This window comes from Oncorhynchus keta, chromosome 34 (assembly GCF_023373465.1).
Source record: "Oncorhynchus keta strain PuntledgeMale-10-30-2019 chromosome 34, Oket_V2, whole genome shotgun sequence".
Lineage (NCBI taxonomy): Eukaryota > Metazoa > Chordata > Actinopteri > Salmoniformes > Salmonidae > Oncorhynchus > Oncorhynchus keta.
In genome coordinates, this window is record NC_068454.1 from 2,347,289 (window position 1) to 2,366,540 (window position 19,252).

The 19,252-nt window shown below is 44.8% G+C and overlaps 1 protein-coding gene across 1 annotated transcript in view; it reads right to left on the reverse strand.

Moving 5' to 3' along the window:
• Positions 1 to 3,556: 3,556 nt before the first annotated feature.
• The window catches only part of LOC118381257 (transmembrane protein 198-B-like), a 69,789-nt gene continuing 54,093 nt past the window's right edge, over positions 3,557 to 19,252 (reverse strand). The window contains exons 6-7 of the mRNA XM_052492728.1: positions 5,254 to 5,474; positions 3,557 to 4,568 (exon numbers count right to left, since the gene is read on the reverse strand). Coding sequence (XP_052348688.1) covers positions 4,413 to 4,568; positions 5,254 to 5,474 — 377 coding nt within the window. The 3' untranslated portion in view covers positions 3,557 to 4,412. The remainder of the gene's footprint in view (positions 4,569 to 5,253; positions 5,475 to 19,252) is intronic.

The window sequence follows — 19,252 nt, forward strand, 5'->3', positions numbered from 1 at the left end:
AACCCAGTTAGTAACCCAGGTAGTAACCCAGGTACTAACTCCAGGTAGTAACCCAGGTAGTAACCCCAGGTACTAACCCCAGGTAGTAACCCCAGGTAGTAACCCCAGGTAGTAACCCCAGGTAGTAACCCAGGTAGTAACCCAGGTATTAACCCAGGTAGTAACCCAGGTATTAACCCCAGGTAGTAACCCCAGGTAGTAACCCAGGTATTAACCCGGGTAGTAACCCAGGTATTAACCCCAGGTAGTAACCCAGGTATTAACCCCAGGTAGTAACCCCAGGTAGTAACCCAGGTATTAACCCCAGGTAGTAACCCAGGTAGTAACCCAGGTATTAACCCCAGGTAGTAACCCAGGTATTAACCCCAGGTAGTAACTCAGGTAGTAACCCAGGTATTAACCCAGGTAGTAACCCCAGGTAGTAACCCAGGTAGTAACCCAGGTACTAACCCAGGTAGTAACCCAGGTATTAACCCAGGTAGTAACCCAGGTATTAACCCAGGTAGTAACCCCAGGTAGTAACCCAGGTATTAACCCCAGGTAGTAACCCAGGTAGTAACCCAGGTATTAACCCCAGGTAGTAACCCAGGTAGTAACCCAGGTATTAACCCCAGGTAGTAACCCAGGTAGTAACCCCGGGTAGTAACTAAGGTAGTAACCCAGGTATTAACCCCAGGTAGTAACCCAGGTATTAACCCCAGGTAGTAACCCCAGGTAGTAACCCAGGTAGTATCCCAGGTATTAACCCCAGGTAGTAACCCAGGTAGTAACCCAGGTACTAACCCAGGTAGTATCCCAGGTACTAACCCAGGTAGTAACCCAGGTAGTAACCCAGGTATTAACCCCAGGTAGTAACCCAGGTAGTAACCCAGGTATTAACCCCAGGTAGTAACCCCAGGTAGTAACCCCAGGTAGTAACCCAGGTAGTAACCCAGGTATTAACCGCTGGTAGTAACCCCAGGTAGTAACCCAGGTATTAACCCCAGGTATTAACCCCAGGTAGTAACCCAGGTATTAACCCCAGGTAGTAACCCAGGTAGTAACCCAGGTATTAACCCAGGTAGTAACCCAGGTAGTAACCCAGGTAGTAACCCCAGGTAGTAACCCCAGGTAGTAACCCAGGTAGTAACCCAGGTAGTAACCCTGGTAGTAACCCGGGTATTAACCCCAGGTAGTAACCCAGGTAGTAACCCGGGTATTAACCCCAGGTAGTAACCCCAGGTAGTAACCCAGGTAGTAACCCAGGTAGTAACCCCAGGTAGTAACCCCAGGTAGTAACCCTAGGTAGTAACCCCAGGTAGTAACCCAGGTAGTAACCCAGGTAGTAACCCCAGGTAGTAACCCAGGTAGTAACCCCAGGTAGTAACCCAGGTACTAACCCAGGTAGTAACCCAGGTACTAACCCAGGGAGTAACCCCAGGTAGTAACCCAGGTATTAACCCCAGGTAGTAACCCAGGTATTAACCCCAGGTAGTAACCCCAGGTAGTAACCCAGGTAGTAACCCAGGTAGTAACCCAGGTAGTAACCCCAGGTAGTAACCACAGGTAGTAAGTAACCCAGGTAGTAACCCAGGTAGTAACCCCAGGTAGTAACCCAGGTAGTAACCCAGGTAGTAACCCAGGTAGTAACCCCAGGTAGTAACCCCAGGTAGTAACCCAGGTAGAAACCCAGGTAGTAACCCTGGTAGTAACCCAGGTATTAACCCCAGGTAGTAACCCAGGTAGTAACCTGGGTATTAACCCCAGGTAGTAACCCCAGGTAATAACCCAGGTAGTAACCCAGGTAGTAACCACAGGTAGTAACCCAGGTAGTAACCCCAGGTAGTAACCCCAGGTAGTAACCCAGGTAGTAGCCCAGGTAGTAACCCAGGTAGTAACCCCAGGTAGTAACCCTAGGTAGTAACCCCAGGTAGTAACCCAGGTAGTAACCCAGGTAGTAACCCCAGGTAGTATATATATAATAATATATATAATATAAGGTAGTATATTACCTTATATTTACAGTTACTAACCCAGTTAATTACCCCAACTAGACTTTACCTTCACAGCACAGAATGTTTCTAACGGACTTGTTGAGGTGATGTTACCTTATTCTACTGTCGTCTGGATGACTTGTAAACTTAGATTCTTAAATATGCCCTCTGGTTGTCAAACTATATATATATATGCCATTTAGCAGACGCTTTTATCCAAAGCGTCTTACAGTCATGTGTGCATACATTCTACGTATGGGTGGTCCCGGGGATTGAACCCACTACCCTGGCGTTACAAGCGCCATGTTCTACCAACTGAGCTACAGAAGGACCACCATTAGCACTAACCACCATTAATGGTAACAATGGCTGACACTTTAATAACTTGCCAGAGAATTATGCGGCAGCCTGCAAGCTGTGCTGCAGTACGCCGCAACTTTTAAAGGACAGACCATTGTAGTGCTCACTGTAGGAGTAAATACATTACAAAGGCAGGAGAGGAGAGAAGAGAAGAGGAGAGGAGAGGAGAGGTGAGGAGAGGAGAGGTGAGGGGAGGGGAGGGGAGGGGAGGAGAGGTGAGGAGAGGAGAGGTGAGGAGAGGAGAGGAGAGGAGAGGAGAGAGAGGAGAGGAGAGGAGAGAGTGAGGAGAGGGGAGGGGAGGGGAGGGGGAGAGGAGAGAGAGGAGAGGAGAGGAGAGGAGAGGAGAGGAGAGGAGAGGAGAGGAGAGGAGAGGAGAGGAGAGGGAGAGGAGGAGAGGAGAGGAGAGGAGAGGAGGAGAGGAAGAGGAAAGGAGAGGTGAGGAGAGGAGAGGAGAGGAGAGGAAGAGGAGAGGAGAGGAGATTGTATATAGTATCACAGCAGGCCTCCTCAGATATAATATGGCTGGGGGGATGGTCGGGGATGGCTGGGGGATGGCTGGGGGGATGGCTGGGGGTTGGTCGGGGGATGGTCGGGGGCCGGAACATAATTATAATCATTTGTACACTGCAAACAGACCACAACTACGCCCAAAAAATGTATTTTTATATATATTTCATACCTTGATTACATTGAGACACAATCACATATTTTTTTTTTTTGGGGGGGGGATACTTATGAACAGATTTCCTAAATTAAACAAATGTTTTGTTGAATTCCTGGTGATTTTACAGTCTTTTTTTTATACCAAAAACTAAACTACCTCCCAAAGACGTTTGGGGGGGGCCCAAAAATGACTTCAAAAATAGACGTCTTCAAGACTTCAGTCAGTGCTTCTTCAAGACTTCAGTCAGTGCTTCTTGAAGACTTCAGTCAGTGCTTCTTGAAGACTTCAGTCAGTGCTTCTTCAAGACTTCAGTCAGTGCTTCTTGAAGACATCAGTCAGTGCTTCTTGAAGACTTCAGTCAGTGCTTCTTGAAGACTTCAGTCAGTGCTTCTTGAAGACTTCAGTCAGTGCTTCTTGAAGACTTCAGTCAGTGCTTCTTGAAGACTCCAGTCAGTGCTTCTTGAAGACTCCAGTCAGTGCTTCTTGAAGACTTCAGTCAGTGCTTCTTGAAGACTTCAGTCAGTGCTTCTTGAAGACTTCAGTCAGTGCGTCTTGAAGACTTCAGTCAGTGCTTCTTGAAGACTTCAGTCAGTGCTTCTTGAAGACTTCAGTCAGTGCGTCTTGAAGACTCCAGTCAGTGCTTCTTGAAGACTTCAATCAGTGCTTCTTGAAGACTTCAGTCAGTGCTTCTTGAAGACTTCAGTCAGTGCGTCTTGAAGACTTCAGTCAGTGCTTCTTGAAGACTTCAGTCAGTGCTTCTTGAAGACTTCAGTCAGTGCTTCTTGAAGACTTCAGTCAGTGCTTCTTGAAGACATCAGTCAGTGCTTCTTGAAGACATCAGTCAGTGCTTCTTGAAGACTCCAGTCAGTGCTTCTTGAAGACTTCAGTCAGTGCTTCTTGAAGACATCAGTCAGTGCGTCTTGAAGACATCAGTCAGTGCTTCTTGAAGACATCAGTCAGTGCTTCTTGAAGACTTCAGTCAGTGCTTCTTGAAGACTTCAGTCAGTGCTTCTTGAAGACTTCAGTCAGTGCTTCTTGAAGACTCCAGTCAGTGCGTCTTGAAGACATCAGTCTTTGCTTTCTTGCACCCTTAGGAGCTGAGACGTAGGAACCCCAGCAGGGTTTATATGTTACACAGCCCAAGTAAAACCACAGACTAAAGGACGGAAAGGGAGAGAAGACATCAACAGCCTTTCAATAAGTCTGTCCAGGGTTCAAAGGTCAATCTCAGTCTGGACACTGATTGCTTCAGGGTGGAACGAAAGAGAAGGGTAAGGGACTGCATCAACGTCTATACGCACTTCAGAAAAAATATCGGTCCAGAGATTAACGTTCAATCCAGACATTGAAGATCTTTTCTGGACATTGAATGGACCGACAGCACCACTCCAGAACACTATGGGTCATTGTCATTGTCACACCCGTACAGCCGGTCCATTCGGGGCGGTCAGGGGTACTTGGGATCCACAGTCGTAGTCTCGGTCAGCTATGTAGTGCCTGGCGATGGGCCTGCCGTGGTGAGGGTATCCCTGTCTGTCCACTTGTCTGTCCCGGAAACTAGCGATGTAACTCTGAGGAGGGAGAGGGAGAGGGAAAGGGAAAGGGAGAGGGAGAGGGAGACAGAGAGAGAGAGAGAGGGAGAGGGAGAGGGAGGGAGGGAGGGAGGGAGGGAGGGAGGGAGGGAGGGAGGGAGGGAGGGAGGGAGGGAGGGAGGGAGGGAGGGAGGGAGAAGGAGAGGGAGAGGGAGGGTGTAGGAGGGAGAGAGAGGGAGAGAGAAGGAGAGGGAGAGGGAGGGTGTAGGAGGGAGAGAGGGAGAGGGAGGGACAGAGAGCGAGGGAGAGGGAGAGGGGGAGAGGAGAGAAAAGGAAGAGGGAGGGTGTAGTAGGGAGAGAGAGAGAGAGAGAGAGAGAGGAAAGGGAGAGAGAAGGGAAGGGAGAGAGGGTTTGTCCAGAGCCAAGACAAACAGACAGTGATCGACACAGATGAAGACAGATGAAGACACATGAAGACAGATGCAGACAGATGAAGACAGATGAAGACAGGCACAGTTTTACAGAAGATATATTGAGAGGCACACATACCTATTTACAGACACTGAAATAGGCGCAAATACATATTGACACAGACATATTGACACCCATTGAGACGGGCCATTAGATACAGTATTCCCTATAGTGTACTGCTACTGGCCTGGGCCCAAAGGGAAAACGGTGCAATTTGGGACTCAAATACAGGCAGAGAGATCCAGGGTCTTACAGGAGACAGCACGTCCCCATCGAAGCGTAGAGTGTGGTTTGGTTTCCTGTGGTAGGTGATAGGCTCAGGGAGGAGGGGTTTGTTGGTGGTGGTGGTAAATGGAGGAGGGTGGTGGTACTGCTTCTGTCTCTTCTTCTTCTTACTCACTTCTTTCTGCATCCTCTCTTCCTTCTGGTGGATCCTAATCAACTGGACCCTCCGCTGCTGTCGGCTGAGAACCACTGGAGAGAGAGAGCAAGAGAGCAAGAGAGCAAGAGAGAGAGAGAGAGAGAGAGAGAGAGAGAGAGAGAGAGAGAGAGAGAGAGAGAGAGAGAGAGAGAGAGACAGGGCAGAGAGAGAAAGAGGGAGATGAAGGGTAGAGAGAGAGAGAGAGAGAGAGAGAGAGAGAGAGGAGGAGGAGAGGATGAGAGAGGAAGGGCAGAGAGAGAGAGAGGGAGATGAAGGGTAGAGAGAGAAAGAGAGAGAGAGGGAGATGAAGGGTAGAGAGAGAAAGAGAGAGAGAGAGGGGTGGGATAAAAAAAAAGACCAAGAGGAAGACAGATAAATAAAGACAATCTGAAACCTCCTCGTCTTCCATCATTCATACAGCGTCCAGATGAATATAACCTCCTCGTCTTCCATCATTCATACAGCGTCCAGACGAATATAACCTCCTTGTCTTCCATCATTCATACAGCGTCCAGACGAATATAACCTCCTCGTCTTCCATCATTCATACAGCGTCCAGACGAATATAACCTCCTCATCTTCCATCATTCATACAGCGTCCAGACCAATATAACCTCCTCGTCTTCCATCATTCATACAGCGTCCAGACGAATATAACCTCCTCGTCTTCCATCATTCATACAGCGTCCAGACGAATATAACCTCCTTGTCTTCCATCATTCATACAGCGTCCAGATGAATATAACCTCCTCGTCTTCCATCATTCATACAGCGTCCAGATGAATATAACCTCCTCGTCTTCTATCATTCATACAGCGTCCAGACGAATATAACCTCCTCGTCTTCCATCATTCATACAGCGTCCAGACGAATATAACCTCCTCATCTTCCATCATTCATACAGCGTCCAGACCAATATAACCTCCTCGTCTTCCATCATTCATACAGCGTCCAGACGAATATAACCTCCTCGTCTTCCATCATTCATACAGCGTCCAGACGAATATAACCTCCTTGTCTTCCATCATTCATACAGCGTCCAGATGAATATAACCTCCTCGTCTTCCATCATTCATACAGCGTCCAGATGAATATAACCTCCTCGTCTCCCATCATTCATACAGCGTCCAGACGGATATAACCTCCTCATCTTCCATCATTCATACAGCGTCCAGACGGATATAACCTCCTCGTCTTCCATCATTCATACAGCGTCCAGATGGATATAACCTCCTCGTCTTCCATCATTCATACAGCGTCCAGACCAATATAACCTCCTCGTCTTCCATCATTCATACAGCGTCCAGATGAATATAACCTCCTCGTCTTCCATCATTCATACAGCGTCCAGACCAATATAACCTCCTCATCTTCCATCATTCATACAGCGTCCAGACGAATATAACCTCCTCGTCTTCCATCATTCATACAGCGTCCAGACCAATATAACCTCCTCGCCTTCCATCATTCATACAGCGTCCAGACGAATATAACCTCCTCGTCTGCCATCATTCATACAGCGTCCAGACGAATATAACCTCCTCGTCTTCCATCATTCATACAGCGTTCTGATGGATATAACCTCCTCGTCTTCCATCATTCATACAGCGTCCAGACGGATATAACCTCCTCGTCTTCCATCATTCATACAGCGTCCAGACCAATATAACCTCCACGTCTTCCATCATTCATACAGCGTCCAGACCAATATAACCTCCTCGTCTTCCATCATTCATACAGCGTCCAGACCAATATAACCTCCTCGTCTTCCATCATTCATACAGCGTCCAGACCAATATAACCTCCTTGTCTTCCATCATTCATACAGCGTCCAGACCAATATAACCTCCTCGTCTTCCATCATTCATACAGCGTCCAGACGGATATAACCTCCTCATCTTCCATCATTCATACAGCGTCCAGACCAATATAACCTCCTCGTCTTCCATCATTCATACAGCGTCCAGACCAATATAACCTCCTCGTCTTCCATCATTCATACAGCGTCCAGACGGATATAACCTCCTCGTCTTCCATCATTCATACAGCGTCCAGACCAATATAACCTCCTCGTCTTCCATCATTCATACAGCGTCCAGACCAATATAACCTCCTCGTCTTCCATCATTCATACAGCGTCCAGATGAATATAACCTCCTCGTCTTCCATCATTCATACAGCGTCCAGATGAATATAACCTCCTCGTCTTCCATCATTCATACAGCGTCCAGATGAATATAACCTCCTTGTCTTCCATCATTCATACAGCGTCCAGACGGATATAACCTCCTCGTCTTCCATCATTCATACAGCGTCCAGACGGATATAACCTCCTCGTCTTCCATCATTCATACAGCGTCCAGAGCAATATAACCTCCTCGTCTTCCATCATTCATACAGCGTCCAGACCAATATAACCTCCACGTCTTCCATCATTCATACAGCGTCCAGATGAATATAACCTCCTCGTCTCCCATCATTCATACAGCGTCCAGACGGATATAACCTCCTCGTCTGCCATCATTCATACAGCGTCCAGACGGATATAACCTCCTCGTCTCCCATCATTCATACAGCGTCCAGACGGATATAACCTCCTCGTCTGCCATCATTCATACAGCGTCCAGACGGATATAACCTCCTCGTCTTCCATCATTCATACAGCGTCCAGATGGATGTACCCTCCACGTCTTCCATCATTCATACAGCGTCCAGAAGAATATAACCTCCTCGTCTGCCATCATTCATACAGCGTCCAGAAGAATATAACCTCCTCGTCTTCCATCATTCATACAGCGTCCAGACGGATATAAACTCTTCGTCTTCCATCATTCATACAGCGTCGAGACGGATATAACCTCCTCGCCTTCCATCATTCATACAGCGTCCAGACGGATATAACCTCCTCGTCTTCCATCATTCATACAGCGTCCAGACGAATATAACCTCCTCATCTTCCATCATTCATACAGCGTCCAGACAGATATAACCTCCTCGTCTTCCATCATTCATACAGCGTCCAGATGAATATAACCTCCTCATCTTCCATCATTCATACAGCGTCCAGACCAATATAATCTCCTCATCTTCCATCATTCATACAGCGTCCAGACCAATATAACCTCCTCGTCTTCCATCATTCATACAGCGTCCAGACCAATATAACCTCCTCATCTTCCATCATTCATACAGCGTCCAGATTAATATAACCTCCTCGTCTTCCATCATTCATACAGCGTCCAGATGAATATAACCTCCTCGTCTTCCATCATTCATACAGCGTCCAGACCAATATAACCTCCTCGTCTTCCATCACTCATACAGCGTCCAGATGAATATAACCTCCTCATCTTCCATCATTCATACAGCGTCCAGATCAATATAACCTCCTCGTCTTCCATCATTCATACAGCGTCCAGATGAATATAACCTCCTCGTCTTCCATCATTCATACAGCGTCCAGACCAATATAACCTCCTCGTCTTCCATCATTCATACAGCGTCCAGATGAATATAACCTCCTCGTCTTCCATCATTCATACAGCGTCCAGATGAATATAACCTCCTCGTCTTCCATCATTCATACAGCGTCCAGACGGATATAACCTCCTCGTCTTCCATCATTCATACAGCGTCCAGATGAATATAACCTCCTCGTCTTCCATCATTCATACAGCGTCCAGACCAATATAACCTCCTCGTCTTCCATCATTCATACAGCGTCCAGATGAATATAACCTCCTCGTCTTCCATCATTCATACAGCGTCCAGACGAATATAACCTCCTCGTCTTCCATCATTCATACAGCGTCCAGACGAATATAACCTCCTCGTCTTCCATCATTCATACAGCGTCCAGATGAATATAACCTCCTCGTCTTCCATCATTCATACAGCGTCCAGATGAATATAACCTCCTCGTCTTCCATCATTCATACAGCGTCCAGATGAATATAACCTCCTCGTCTTCCATCATTCATACAGCGTCCAGACCAATATAACCTCCTCGTCTTCCATCATTCATACAGCGTCCAGATGAATATAACCTCCTCGTCTTCCATCATTCATACAGCGTCCAGACGGATATAACCTCCTCGTCTTCCATCATTCATACAGCGTCCAGACCAATATAACCTCCTCGTCTTCCATCATTCATACAGCGTCCAGACGAATATAACCTCCTCGTCTTCCATCATTCATACAGCGTCCAGACCAATATAACCTCCTCGTCTTCCATCATTCATACAGCGTCCAGATGAATATAACCTCCTCGTCTTCCATCATTCATACAGCGTCCAGATGAATATAACCTCCTCGTCTTCCATCATTCATACAGCGTCCAGACCAATATAACCTCCTCGTCTTCCATCATTCATACAGCGTCCAGATGAATATAACCTCCTCGTCTTCCATCATTCATACAGCGTCCAGATGAATATAACCTCCTCGTCTTCCATCATTCATACAGCGTCCAGATGAATATAACCTCCTCGTCTTCCATCATTCATACAGCGTCCAGATGGATATAACCTCCTCGTCTTCCATCATTCATACAGCGTCCAGATGGATATAACCTCCTCGTCTTCCATCAATCATACAGCGTCCAGATGGATATAACCTCCTCGTCTTCCATCATTCATACAGCGTCCAGATGGATATAACCTCCTCGTCTTCCATCATTCATACAGCGTCCAGATGGATATAACCTCCTCGTCTTCCATCATTCATACAGCGTCCAGATGGATATAACCTCCTCGTCTTCCATCATTCATACAGCGTCCAGATGGATATAACCTCCTCGTCTTCCATCATTCATACAGCGTCCAGATGGATATAACCTCCTCGTCTTCCATCATTCATACAGCGTCCAGATGGATATAACCTCCTCGTCTTCCATCATTCATACAGCGTCCAGATGGATATAACCTCCTCGTCTTCCATCATTCATACAGCGTCCAGATGGATATAACCTCCTCCCACCACAATGTCTGAGGACAGTGAAAACGACAACACATTGTGCTGCAGCACAAACAGAATCCTACAATCATTATCAACAGGACTAATAATACTGTTCCCTGTTTATTATCATTATCATCAGGACTAATAATACTGTTCCCTGCTCATTATCAACAGGACTAATAACACTGTTCCCTGTTCATTATCAACAGGACTAATAACACTGTTCCCTGTTCATTTTCATTATCAACAGGACTGATAATACTGTTCCCTGTTCATTATCATTATCATTAGGACTAATAATACTGTTCCCTGCTCATTATCAACAGGACTAATAACACTGTTCCCTGTTCATTATCATTATCAACAGGACTAATGATACTGTTCCCTGTTCATTATCATTATCAACAGGACTAATAACACTGTTCCCTGTTCATTTTCATTATCAACAGGACTAATAACACTGTTCCCTGTTCATTATCATTATCAACAGGACTAATAATACTGTTCCCTGTTCATTATCATTATCAACAGGACTAATAATACTGTTCCCTGTTCATTATCATTATTGACAGGACTAATAATACTGTTCCCTGTTCATTATCATTATCAACAGGACTAATAATACTGTTCCCTGTTTATTATCATTATCATCAGGACTAATAATACTGTTCCCTGTTCATTATCAACAGGACTAATACTACTGTTCCCTGTTCATTATCATCAGGACTAATAATACTGTTCCCTGTTCATTATCAACAGGACTAATAACACTGTTCCCTGTTCATTATCATTATCAACAGGACTAATGATACTGTTCCCTGTTCATTTTCATTATCAACAGGACTAATAACACTGTTCCCTGTTCATTATCAACAGGACTAATAATACTGTTCCCTGTTCATTATCAACAGGACTAATAACACTGTTCCCTGTTCATTATCATTATCAACAGGACTAATGATACTGTTCCCTGTTCATTATCATTATCAACAGGACTGATAATACTGTTCCCTGTTCATTATCAACAGGACTAATACTACTGTTCCCTGTTCATTATCATCAGGACTAATAATACTGTTCCCTGTTCATTATCAACAGGACTAATACTACTGTTCCCTGTTCATTATCATCAGGACTAATAATACTGTTCCCTGTTCATTATCAACAGGACTAATAATATTGTTCCCTGTTCATTATCAACAGGACTAATACTACTGTTCCCTGTTCATTATCAACAGGACGGATAATACTGTTCCCTGTTCATTATCAACAGGGCTAATAATACTGTTCCCTGTTCATTATCAAGAGGACTAATAATACTGTTCCCTGTTCATTATCATTAGGACTAATAATACTGTTCCCTGTTCATTATCAACAGGACTAATAATACTGTTCCCTGTTCATTATCAACAGGACTAATAATACTGTTCCCTGTTCATTATCAACAGGACTAATAATACTGTTCCCTGTTCATTATCAACAGGACTAATAATACTGTTCCCTGTTCATTATCATTATCAACAGGACTAATAATACTGTTCCCTGTTCATTATCATTATCAACAGAACTAATAATACTGTTCCCTGTTCATTATCATTATCAACAGGACTAATGATACTGTTCCCTGTTCATTATCATTATCAACAGGACTAATAATACTGTTCCCTGTTCATTATCATTATCAACAGGACTAATACTACTGTTCCCTGTTCATTATCAACAGGACTAATAATACTGTTCCGTGTTCATTATCAACAGGACTAATACTAGTGTTCCCTGTTCATTATCAACAGGACTAATAATACTGTTCCCTGTTCATTATCATTATCAACAAGACTAATAATACTGTTCCCTGTTCATTATCATTATCAAGAGGACTAATAATACTGTTACCTGTTCATTATCATTATCATTAGGACTAATAATACTGTTCCCTGTGCATTATCGTTATCATCAGGACTAATAACACAGTTCCCTGGTCATTAACATCAGGACTAATAATACTGTTCCCTGCTCATTTTTAGCAGGACTAATAATACTGTTCCCTGTTCATTATCATTATCAACAAGACTAATAATACTGTTCCCTGTGCATTATCGTTATCATCAGGACTAATAACACAGTTCCCTGGTCATTATCAACAGGACTAATAATACTGTTCCCTGTTCATTATCAACAGGACTAATAATACTGTTCCCTGTTCATTATCATTATCAACAAGACTAATAATACTGTTCCCTGTTCATTATCATTATCAACAAGACTAATAACACTGTTCCCTGTTCATTATCATTATCAACAAGACTAATAACACTGTTCCCTGTTCATTATCATTATCAACAAGACTAATAATACTGTTCCCTGTTCCCTGTTCATTATCAACAGGACTAATACTACTGTTCCCTGTTCATTATCATCAGGACTAATAATACTGTTCCCTGTTCATTATCAACAGGACTAATACTACTGTTCCCTGTTCATTATCATCAGGACTAATAATACTGTTCCCTGTTCATTATCAACAGGACTAATAATATTGTTCCCTGTTCATTATCAACAGGACTAATACTACTGTTCCCTGTTCATTATCAACAGGACGGATAATACTGTTCCCTGTTCATTATCAACAGGGCTAATAATACTGTTCCCTGTTCATTATCAAGAGGACTAATAATACTGTTCCCTGTTCATTATCATTAGGACTAATAATACTGTTCCCTGTTCATTATCAACAGGACTAATAATACTGTTCCCTGTTCATTATCAACAGGACTAATAATACTGTTCCCTGTTCATTATCAACAGGACTAATAATACTGTTCCCTGTTCATTATCAACAGGACTAATAATACTGTTCCCTGTTCATTATCATTATCAACAGGACTAATAATACTGTTCCCTGTTCATTATCATTATCAACAGAACTAATAATACTGTTCCCTGTTCATTATCATTATCAACAGGACTAATGATACTGTTCCCTGTTCATTATCATTATCAACAGGACTAATAATACTGTTCCCTGTTCATTATCATTATCAACAGGACTAATACTACTGTTCCCTGTTCATTATCAACAGGACTAATAATACTGTTCCCTGTTCATTATCAACAGGACTAATACTACTGTTCCCTGTTCATTATCAACAGGACTAATAATACTGTTCCCTGTTCATTATCATTATCAACAAGACTAATAATACTGTTCCCTGTTCATTATCATTATCAAGAGGACTAATAATACTGTTACCTGTTCATTATCATTATCATTAGGACTAATAATACTGTTCCCTGTGCATTATCGTTATCATCAGGACTAATAACACAGTTCCCTGGTCATTAACATCAGGACTAATAATACTGTTCCCTGCTCATTTTTAGCAGGACTAATAATACTGTTCCCTGTTCATTATCATTATCAACAAGACTAATAATACTGTTCCCTGTGCATTATCGTTATCATCAGGACTAATAACACAGTTCCCTGGTCATTATCAACAGGACTAATAATACTGTTCCCTGTTCATTATCAACAGGACTAATAATACTGTTCCCTGTTCATTATCATTATCAACAAGACTAATAATACTGTTCCCTGTTCATTATCATTATCAACAAGACTAATAACACTGTTCCCTGTTCATTATCATTATCAACAAGACTAATAACACTGTTCCCTGTTCATTATCATTATCAACAAGACTAATAATACTGTTCCCTGTTAATTATCATTATCAACAGGACTAATACTACTGTTCCCTGTTCATTATCAACAGGACTAATAATACTGTTCCCTGTTCATTATCAACAGGACTAATACTACTGTTCCCTGTTCATTATCATCAGGACTAATAATACTGTTCCCTGTTCATTATCATCAGGACTAATAATATTGTTCCCTGTTCATTATCATTATCAGCAGGACTAATACTAATGTGCGCTGTTCATTATCAACAGGACTAATAATACTGTTCCTTGTTCATTATCAACAGGACTAATACTACTGTTCCTTGTTCATTATCATTATCATCAGGACTAATAACACTGTTCCCTGTTCATTATCATTATCAGCAGGACTAATAATACTGTTCCCTGTTCATTATCAGCAGCAGCAGAATTTGTGTCATATCTGCTGCTCTCTCTCTCTTTTGTGCCTCAACAGTCCACACACAGCCAGAGAGGTAGAGTCACCATCTGTCATTATCTCCACTTAATGATGTCCTCTTTACCCTCCTGTCTGCCGCCCCCTGTCTCTCATCCCTCTTTACCCTCCTGTCTGCCTCTCCCTGTCTCTCAACCCTCTTTACCCTCCTGTCTGCCGCCCTCTGTCTCTCAACCCTCTTTACCCTCCTGTCTGCCTCTCCCTGTCTCTCAAGCCTCTTTACCCTCCTGTCTGCCGCCCCCGGTCTCTCAACCCTCTTTACCCTCCTGTCTGTCTCTCCCTGCCTCTCATCCCTCTTTACCCTCCTGTCTGCCTCTCATCCCTCTTTACCCTCCTGTCTGCCTCTCATCCCTCTTTACCCTCCTGTCTGTCTCTCCCTGTCTCTCAACCCTCTTTACCCTCCTGTCTGTCTCTCCCTGTCTCTCAACCCTCTTTACCCTCCTGTCTGTCTCTCCCTGTCTCTCAACCCTCTTTACCCTCCTGTCTGTCTCTCCCTGTCTCTCAACCCTCTTTACCCTCCTGTCTGCCTCTCCCTAACTCTCAACCCTCTTTACCCTCCTGTCTGTCTCTCCCTGCCTCTCAACCCTCTTTACCCTCCTGTCTGCCTCTCCCTAACTCTCAACCCTCTTTACCCTCCTGTCTGCCTCTCCCTGTCTCTCAACCCTCTTTACCCTCCTGTCTGATTCTCCCTGTCTCTCAACCCTCTTTACCCTCCTGTCTGCCTCTCCCTAACTCTCAACCCTCTTTACCCTCCTGTCTGCCTCACCCTAACTCTCAACCCTCTTTACCCTCCTGTCTGCCTCACCCTAACTCTCAACCCTCTTTACCCTCCTGTCTGCCTCTCCCTGTCTCTCAACCCTCTTTACCCTCCTGTCTGCCTCTCCCTGTCTCTCAACCCTCTTTACCCTCCTGTCTGCCTCTCCCTGTCTCTCAACCCTCTTTACCCTCCTGTCTGCCTCTCCCTAACTCTCAACCCTCTTTACCCTCCTGTCTGCCTCTCCCTAACTCTCAACCCTCTTTACCCTCCTGTCTGCCTCTCCCTGTCTCTCAACCCTCTTTACCCTCCTGTCTGTCTCTCCCTGTCTCTCAACCCTCTTTGCCCTCCTGTCTGCCTCTCCCTGTCTCTCAACCCTCTTTACCCTCCTGTCTGCCTCTCCCTAACTCTCAACCCTCTTTACCCTCCTGTCTGCCTCTCCCTGTCTCTCAACCCTCTTTACCCTCCTGTCTGTCTCTCCCTGTCTCTCAACCCCCTTTACCCTCCTGTCTGTCTCTCCCTGTCTCTCAACCCTCTTTACCCTCCTGTCTGTCTCTCCCTGTCTCTCAACCCTCTTTACCCTCCTGTCTGTCTCTCCCTGTCTCTCAACCCTCTTTACCCTCCTGTCTGCCTCTCCCTAACTCTCAACCCTCTTTACCCTCCTGTCTGTCTCTCCCTGCCTCTCAACCCTCTTTACCCTCCTGTCTGCCTCTCCCTAACTCTCAACCCTCTTTACCCTCCTGTCTGCCTCTCCCTGTCTCTCATCCCTCTTTACCCTCCTGTCTGCCTCTCCCTGTCTCTCAACCCTCTTTACCCTCATGTCTGCCTCTCCCTGTCTCTCAACCCTCTTTACCCTCCTGTCTGCCTCTCCCTAACTCTCAACCCTCTTTACCCTCCTGTCTGTCTCTCCCTGTCTCTCAACCCTCTTTACCCTCCTGTCTGCCTCTCCCTAACTCTCAACCCTCTTTACCCTCCTGTCTGCCTCTCCCTGTCTCTCATCCCTCTTTACCCTCCTGTCTGCCTCTCCCTGTCTCTCAACCCTCTTTACACTCCTGTCTGCCTCTCCCTAACTCTCAACCCTCTTTACCCTCCTGTCTGCCTCTCCCTGTCTTTCAACCCTCCTGTCTGCCTCTCCCTGTCTCTCACCCCTCTTTACCCTCCTCTTTTCCTCACCCTGTCTCTTACCCCCTCTAACCCTCCTCTCGATAACTCATTGCCTCTCCCATCCTGTCCCTACCCCCTTGACCTCCCTACCCCATCTTGACCTGCTTGCTGCCCCCCCCAACCACCTCTTGACCTCCTTGCTGTCCCCCCCCCCTCATCCCTCTGCCTCCCTTCACCCTCTTCCCTGCAATCAAAAGGTATAATCTTGGGAGAGTGGGGAGGAGGGGTCCACAGGTTGTTACTATGACAACCACCAGATTCCAACCACAGCGCCAAAGCTTCCTTCCCTTCTCTTGATCTAGAGTACATGCTTTGATCACAAGCCATCACGTGTTCACAGTTTAATCACATTAGATGTGTGACTTCCTGTTAAAGCATAATTATATATATATATATAGAACCTCATTCTTTGAAACCGCAGATTCTGTGGTGGTATATAGCCTACTTCCAACCTTTGTTAGACTTCAGTGCGGATTTTTACATTATCGATCATAGTCTACTGCTGAAAAAAATGTATGTGATATGGCTTTACACCCCATTGCTATATTGTGGATAAAGAGTTACCTGTCTAACATAACACAGAGGGTGTTCTTTAATGGAAGCCTCTCCAACATAATCCAGGTAGAATCAGGAATTCCCCAGGGAAGCTGTCTAGGCCCAGTATTTTTTTTTTCAATCTTTACTAATGACATGCCACGTGCTTTGAGTAAAGCCAGAGTGTCTATGTATGCGGATGACTCAACACAGCGACTGAAATGACTGCAACACTTAATAAAGAGATGTAGTTAGTTTCAGAATGCGTGGCAAGGAAGAAGTTAGTCCTAAATAGAATTTAAAAATCTAAAAGCATAATATTTGCGAATAAAATCATTCACTAAACCTCAACTAAATCTTGTAATAAATAATGTGGAAGTTGAGGCAGGTCCTCCAGGCCCTAGTTTCTACCTTCCTAACAACACTATCAACAAGGCAGGTCCAACAGGCCCTAGTTTTGTCGCACCTGGACTACTGTTCAGTTGTGTGGTCAGGTGCCACAAAAAGGGACTTGCGATTGGCAATTGGCTCAGAATAGGGCAGCACAGCTGGCCATTGGATGTATACAGAGAGCTAACATGAATAATATGCATGTCAATCTCTCCTGGCTCAAAGTGGAGGAGAGATTTACTTAATCACTACTTGTATTTATGAGAGGTGATGACATGTTTAATGCGCTGAGCTGTCTGTCTGAACTACTGGCACACAAAAAAAAACAGATTTTATTTTTTATTTTTATTTCACCTTTATTTAACCAGGTAGGCTAGTTGAGAACAAGTTCTCATTTGCAACTGCGACCTGGCCAAGATAAAGCATAGCAGTGTGAACAGACAACACAGAGTTACACATGGAGTAAACAATTAGCAAGTCAATAACACAGTAGAAAAAAATGGGCAGTCTATATACAATGTGTGCAAAAGGCATGAGGAGGTAGGCGAATAATACAATTTTGCAGATTAACACTGGAGTGATAAATGATCAGATGGGCATGTACAGGTAGAGATATTGGTGTGCAAAAGAGCAGAAAAGTAAATAAATAAAAACAGTATAAAAACAGTATGGGAATGAGGTAGGTGAAAAAGGGTGAGCTATTTACCTATAGACTATGTACAGCTGCAGCGATCGGTTAGCTGCTCGGATAGCTGATGTTTGAAGTTGGAGAGGGAGATAAAAGTCTCCAACTTCAGCGATTTTTGCAATTCGTTCCAGTCACAGGCAGCAGAGTACTGGAACGAAAGGCGGCCAAATGAGGTGTTGGCTTTAGGGATGATCAGTGAGATACACCTGCTGGAGCGCGTGCTACGGATGGGTGTTGCCATCGTGACCAGTGAACTGAGATAAGGCGGAGCTTTACCTAGCATGGACTTGTAGATGACCTGGAGCCAGTGGGTCTGGCGACGAATATGTAGTGAGGGCCAGCCGACTAGAGCATACAAGTCGCAGTGGTGGGTGGTATAAGGTGCTTTAGTGACAAAACGGATGGCACTGTGATAGACTGCATCCAGTTTGCTGAGTAGAGTGTTGGAAGCCATTTTGTAGATGACATCGCCGAAGTCGAGGATCGGTAGGATAGTCAGTTTTACTAGGGTAAGCTTGGCAGCGTGAGTGAAGGAGGCTTTGTTGCGGAATAGAAAGCCGACTCTGGATTTGATTTTTGATTGGAGATGTTTGATGTGAGTCTGGAAGGAGAGTTTGCAGTCTAGCCAGACACCTAGGTACTTATAGATGTCCACATATTCAAGGTTGGAACCATCCAGGGTGGTGATGCTAGTCGGGCATGCGGGTGCAGGCAGCGATCGGTTGAAAAGCATGCATTTGGTTTTACTCGCGTTTAAGAGCAGTTGGAGGCCACGGAAGGAGTGCTGTATGGCATTGAAGCTCGTTTGGAGGTTGGATAGCACAGTGTCCAATGACGGGCCGAAAGTATATAGAATGGTGTCGTCTGCGTAGAGGTGGATCAGGGAATCGCCCGCAGCAAGAGCAACATCATTGATATATACAGAGAAAAGAGTCGGCCCGAGAATTGAACCCTGTGGCACCCCCATAGAGACTGCCAGAGGACCGGACAGCATGCCCTCTGATTTGACACACTGAACTCTGTCTGCAAAGTAATTGGTGAACCAGGCAAGGCAGTCATCCGAAAACCGAGGCTGTTGAGTCTGCCGATAAGAATTTGGTGATTGACAGAGTCGAAAGCTTTGGCGAGGTCGATGAAGACGGCTGCACAGTACTGTCTTTTATCGATGGCGGTTATGATA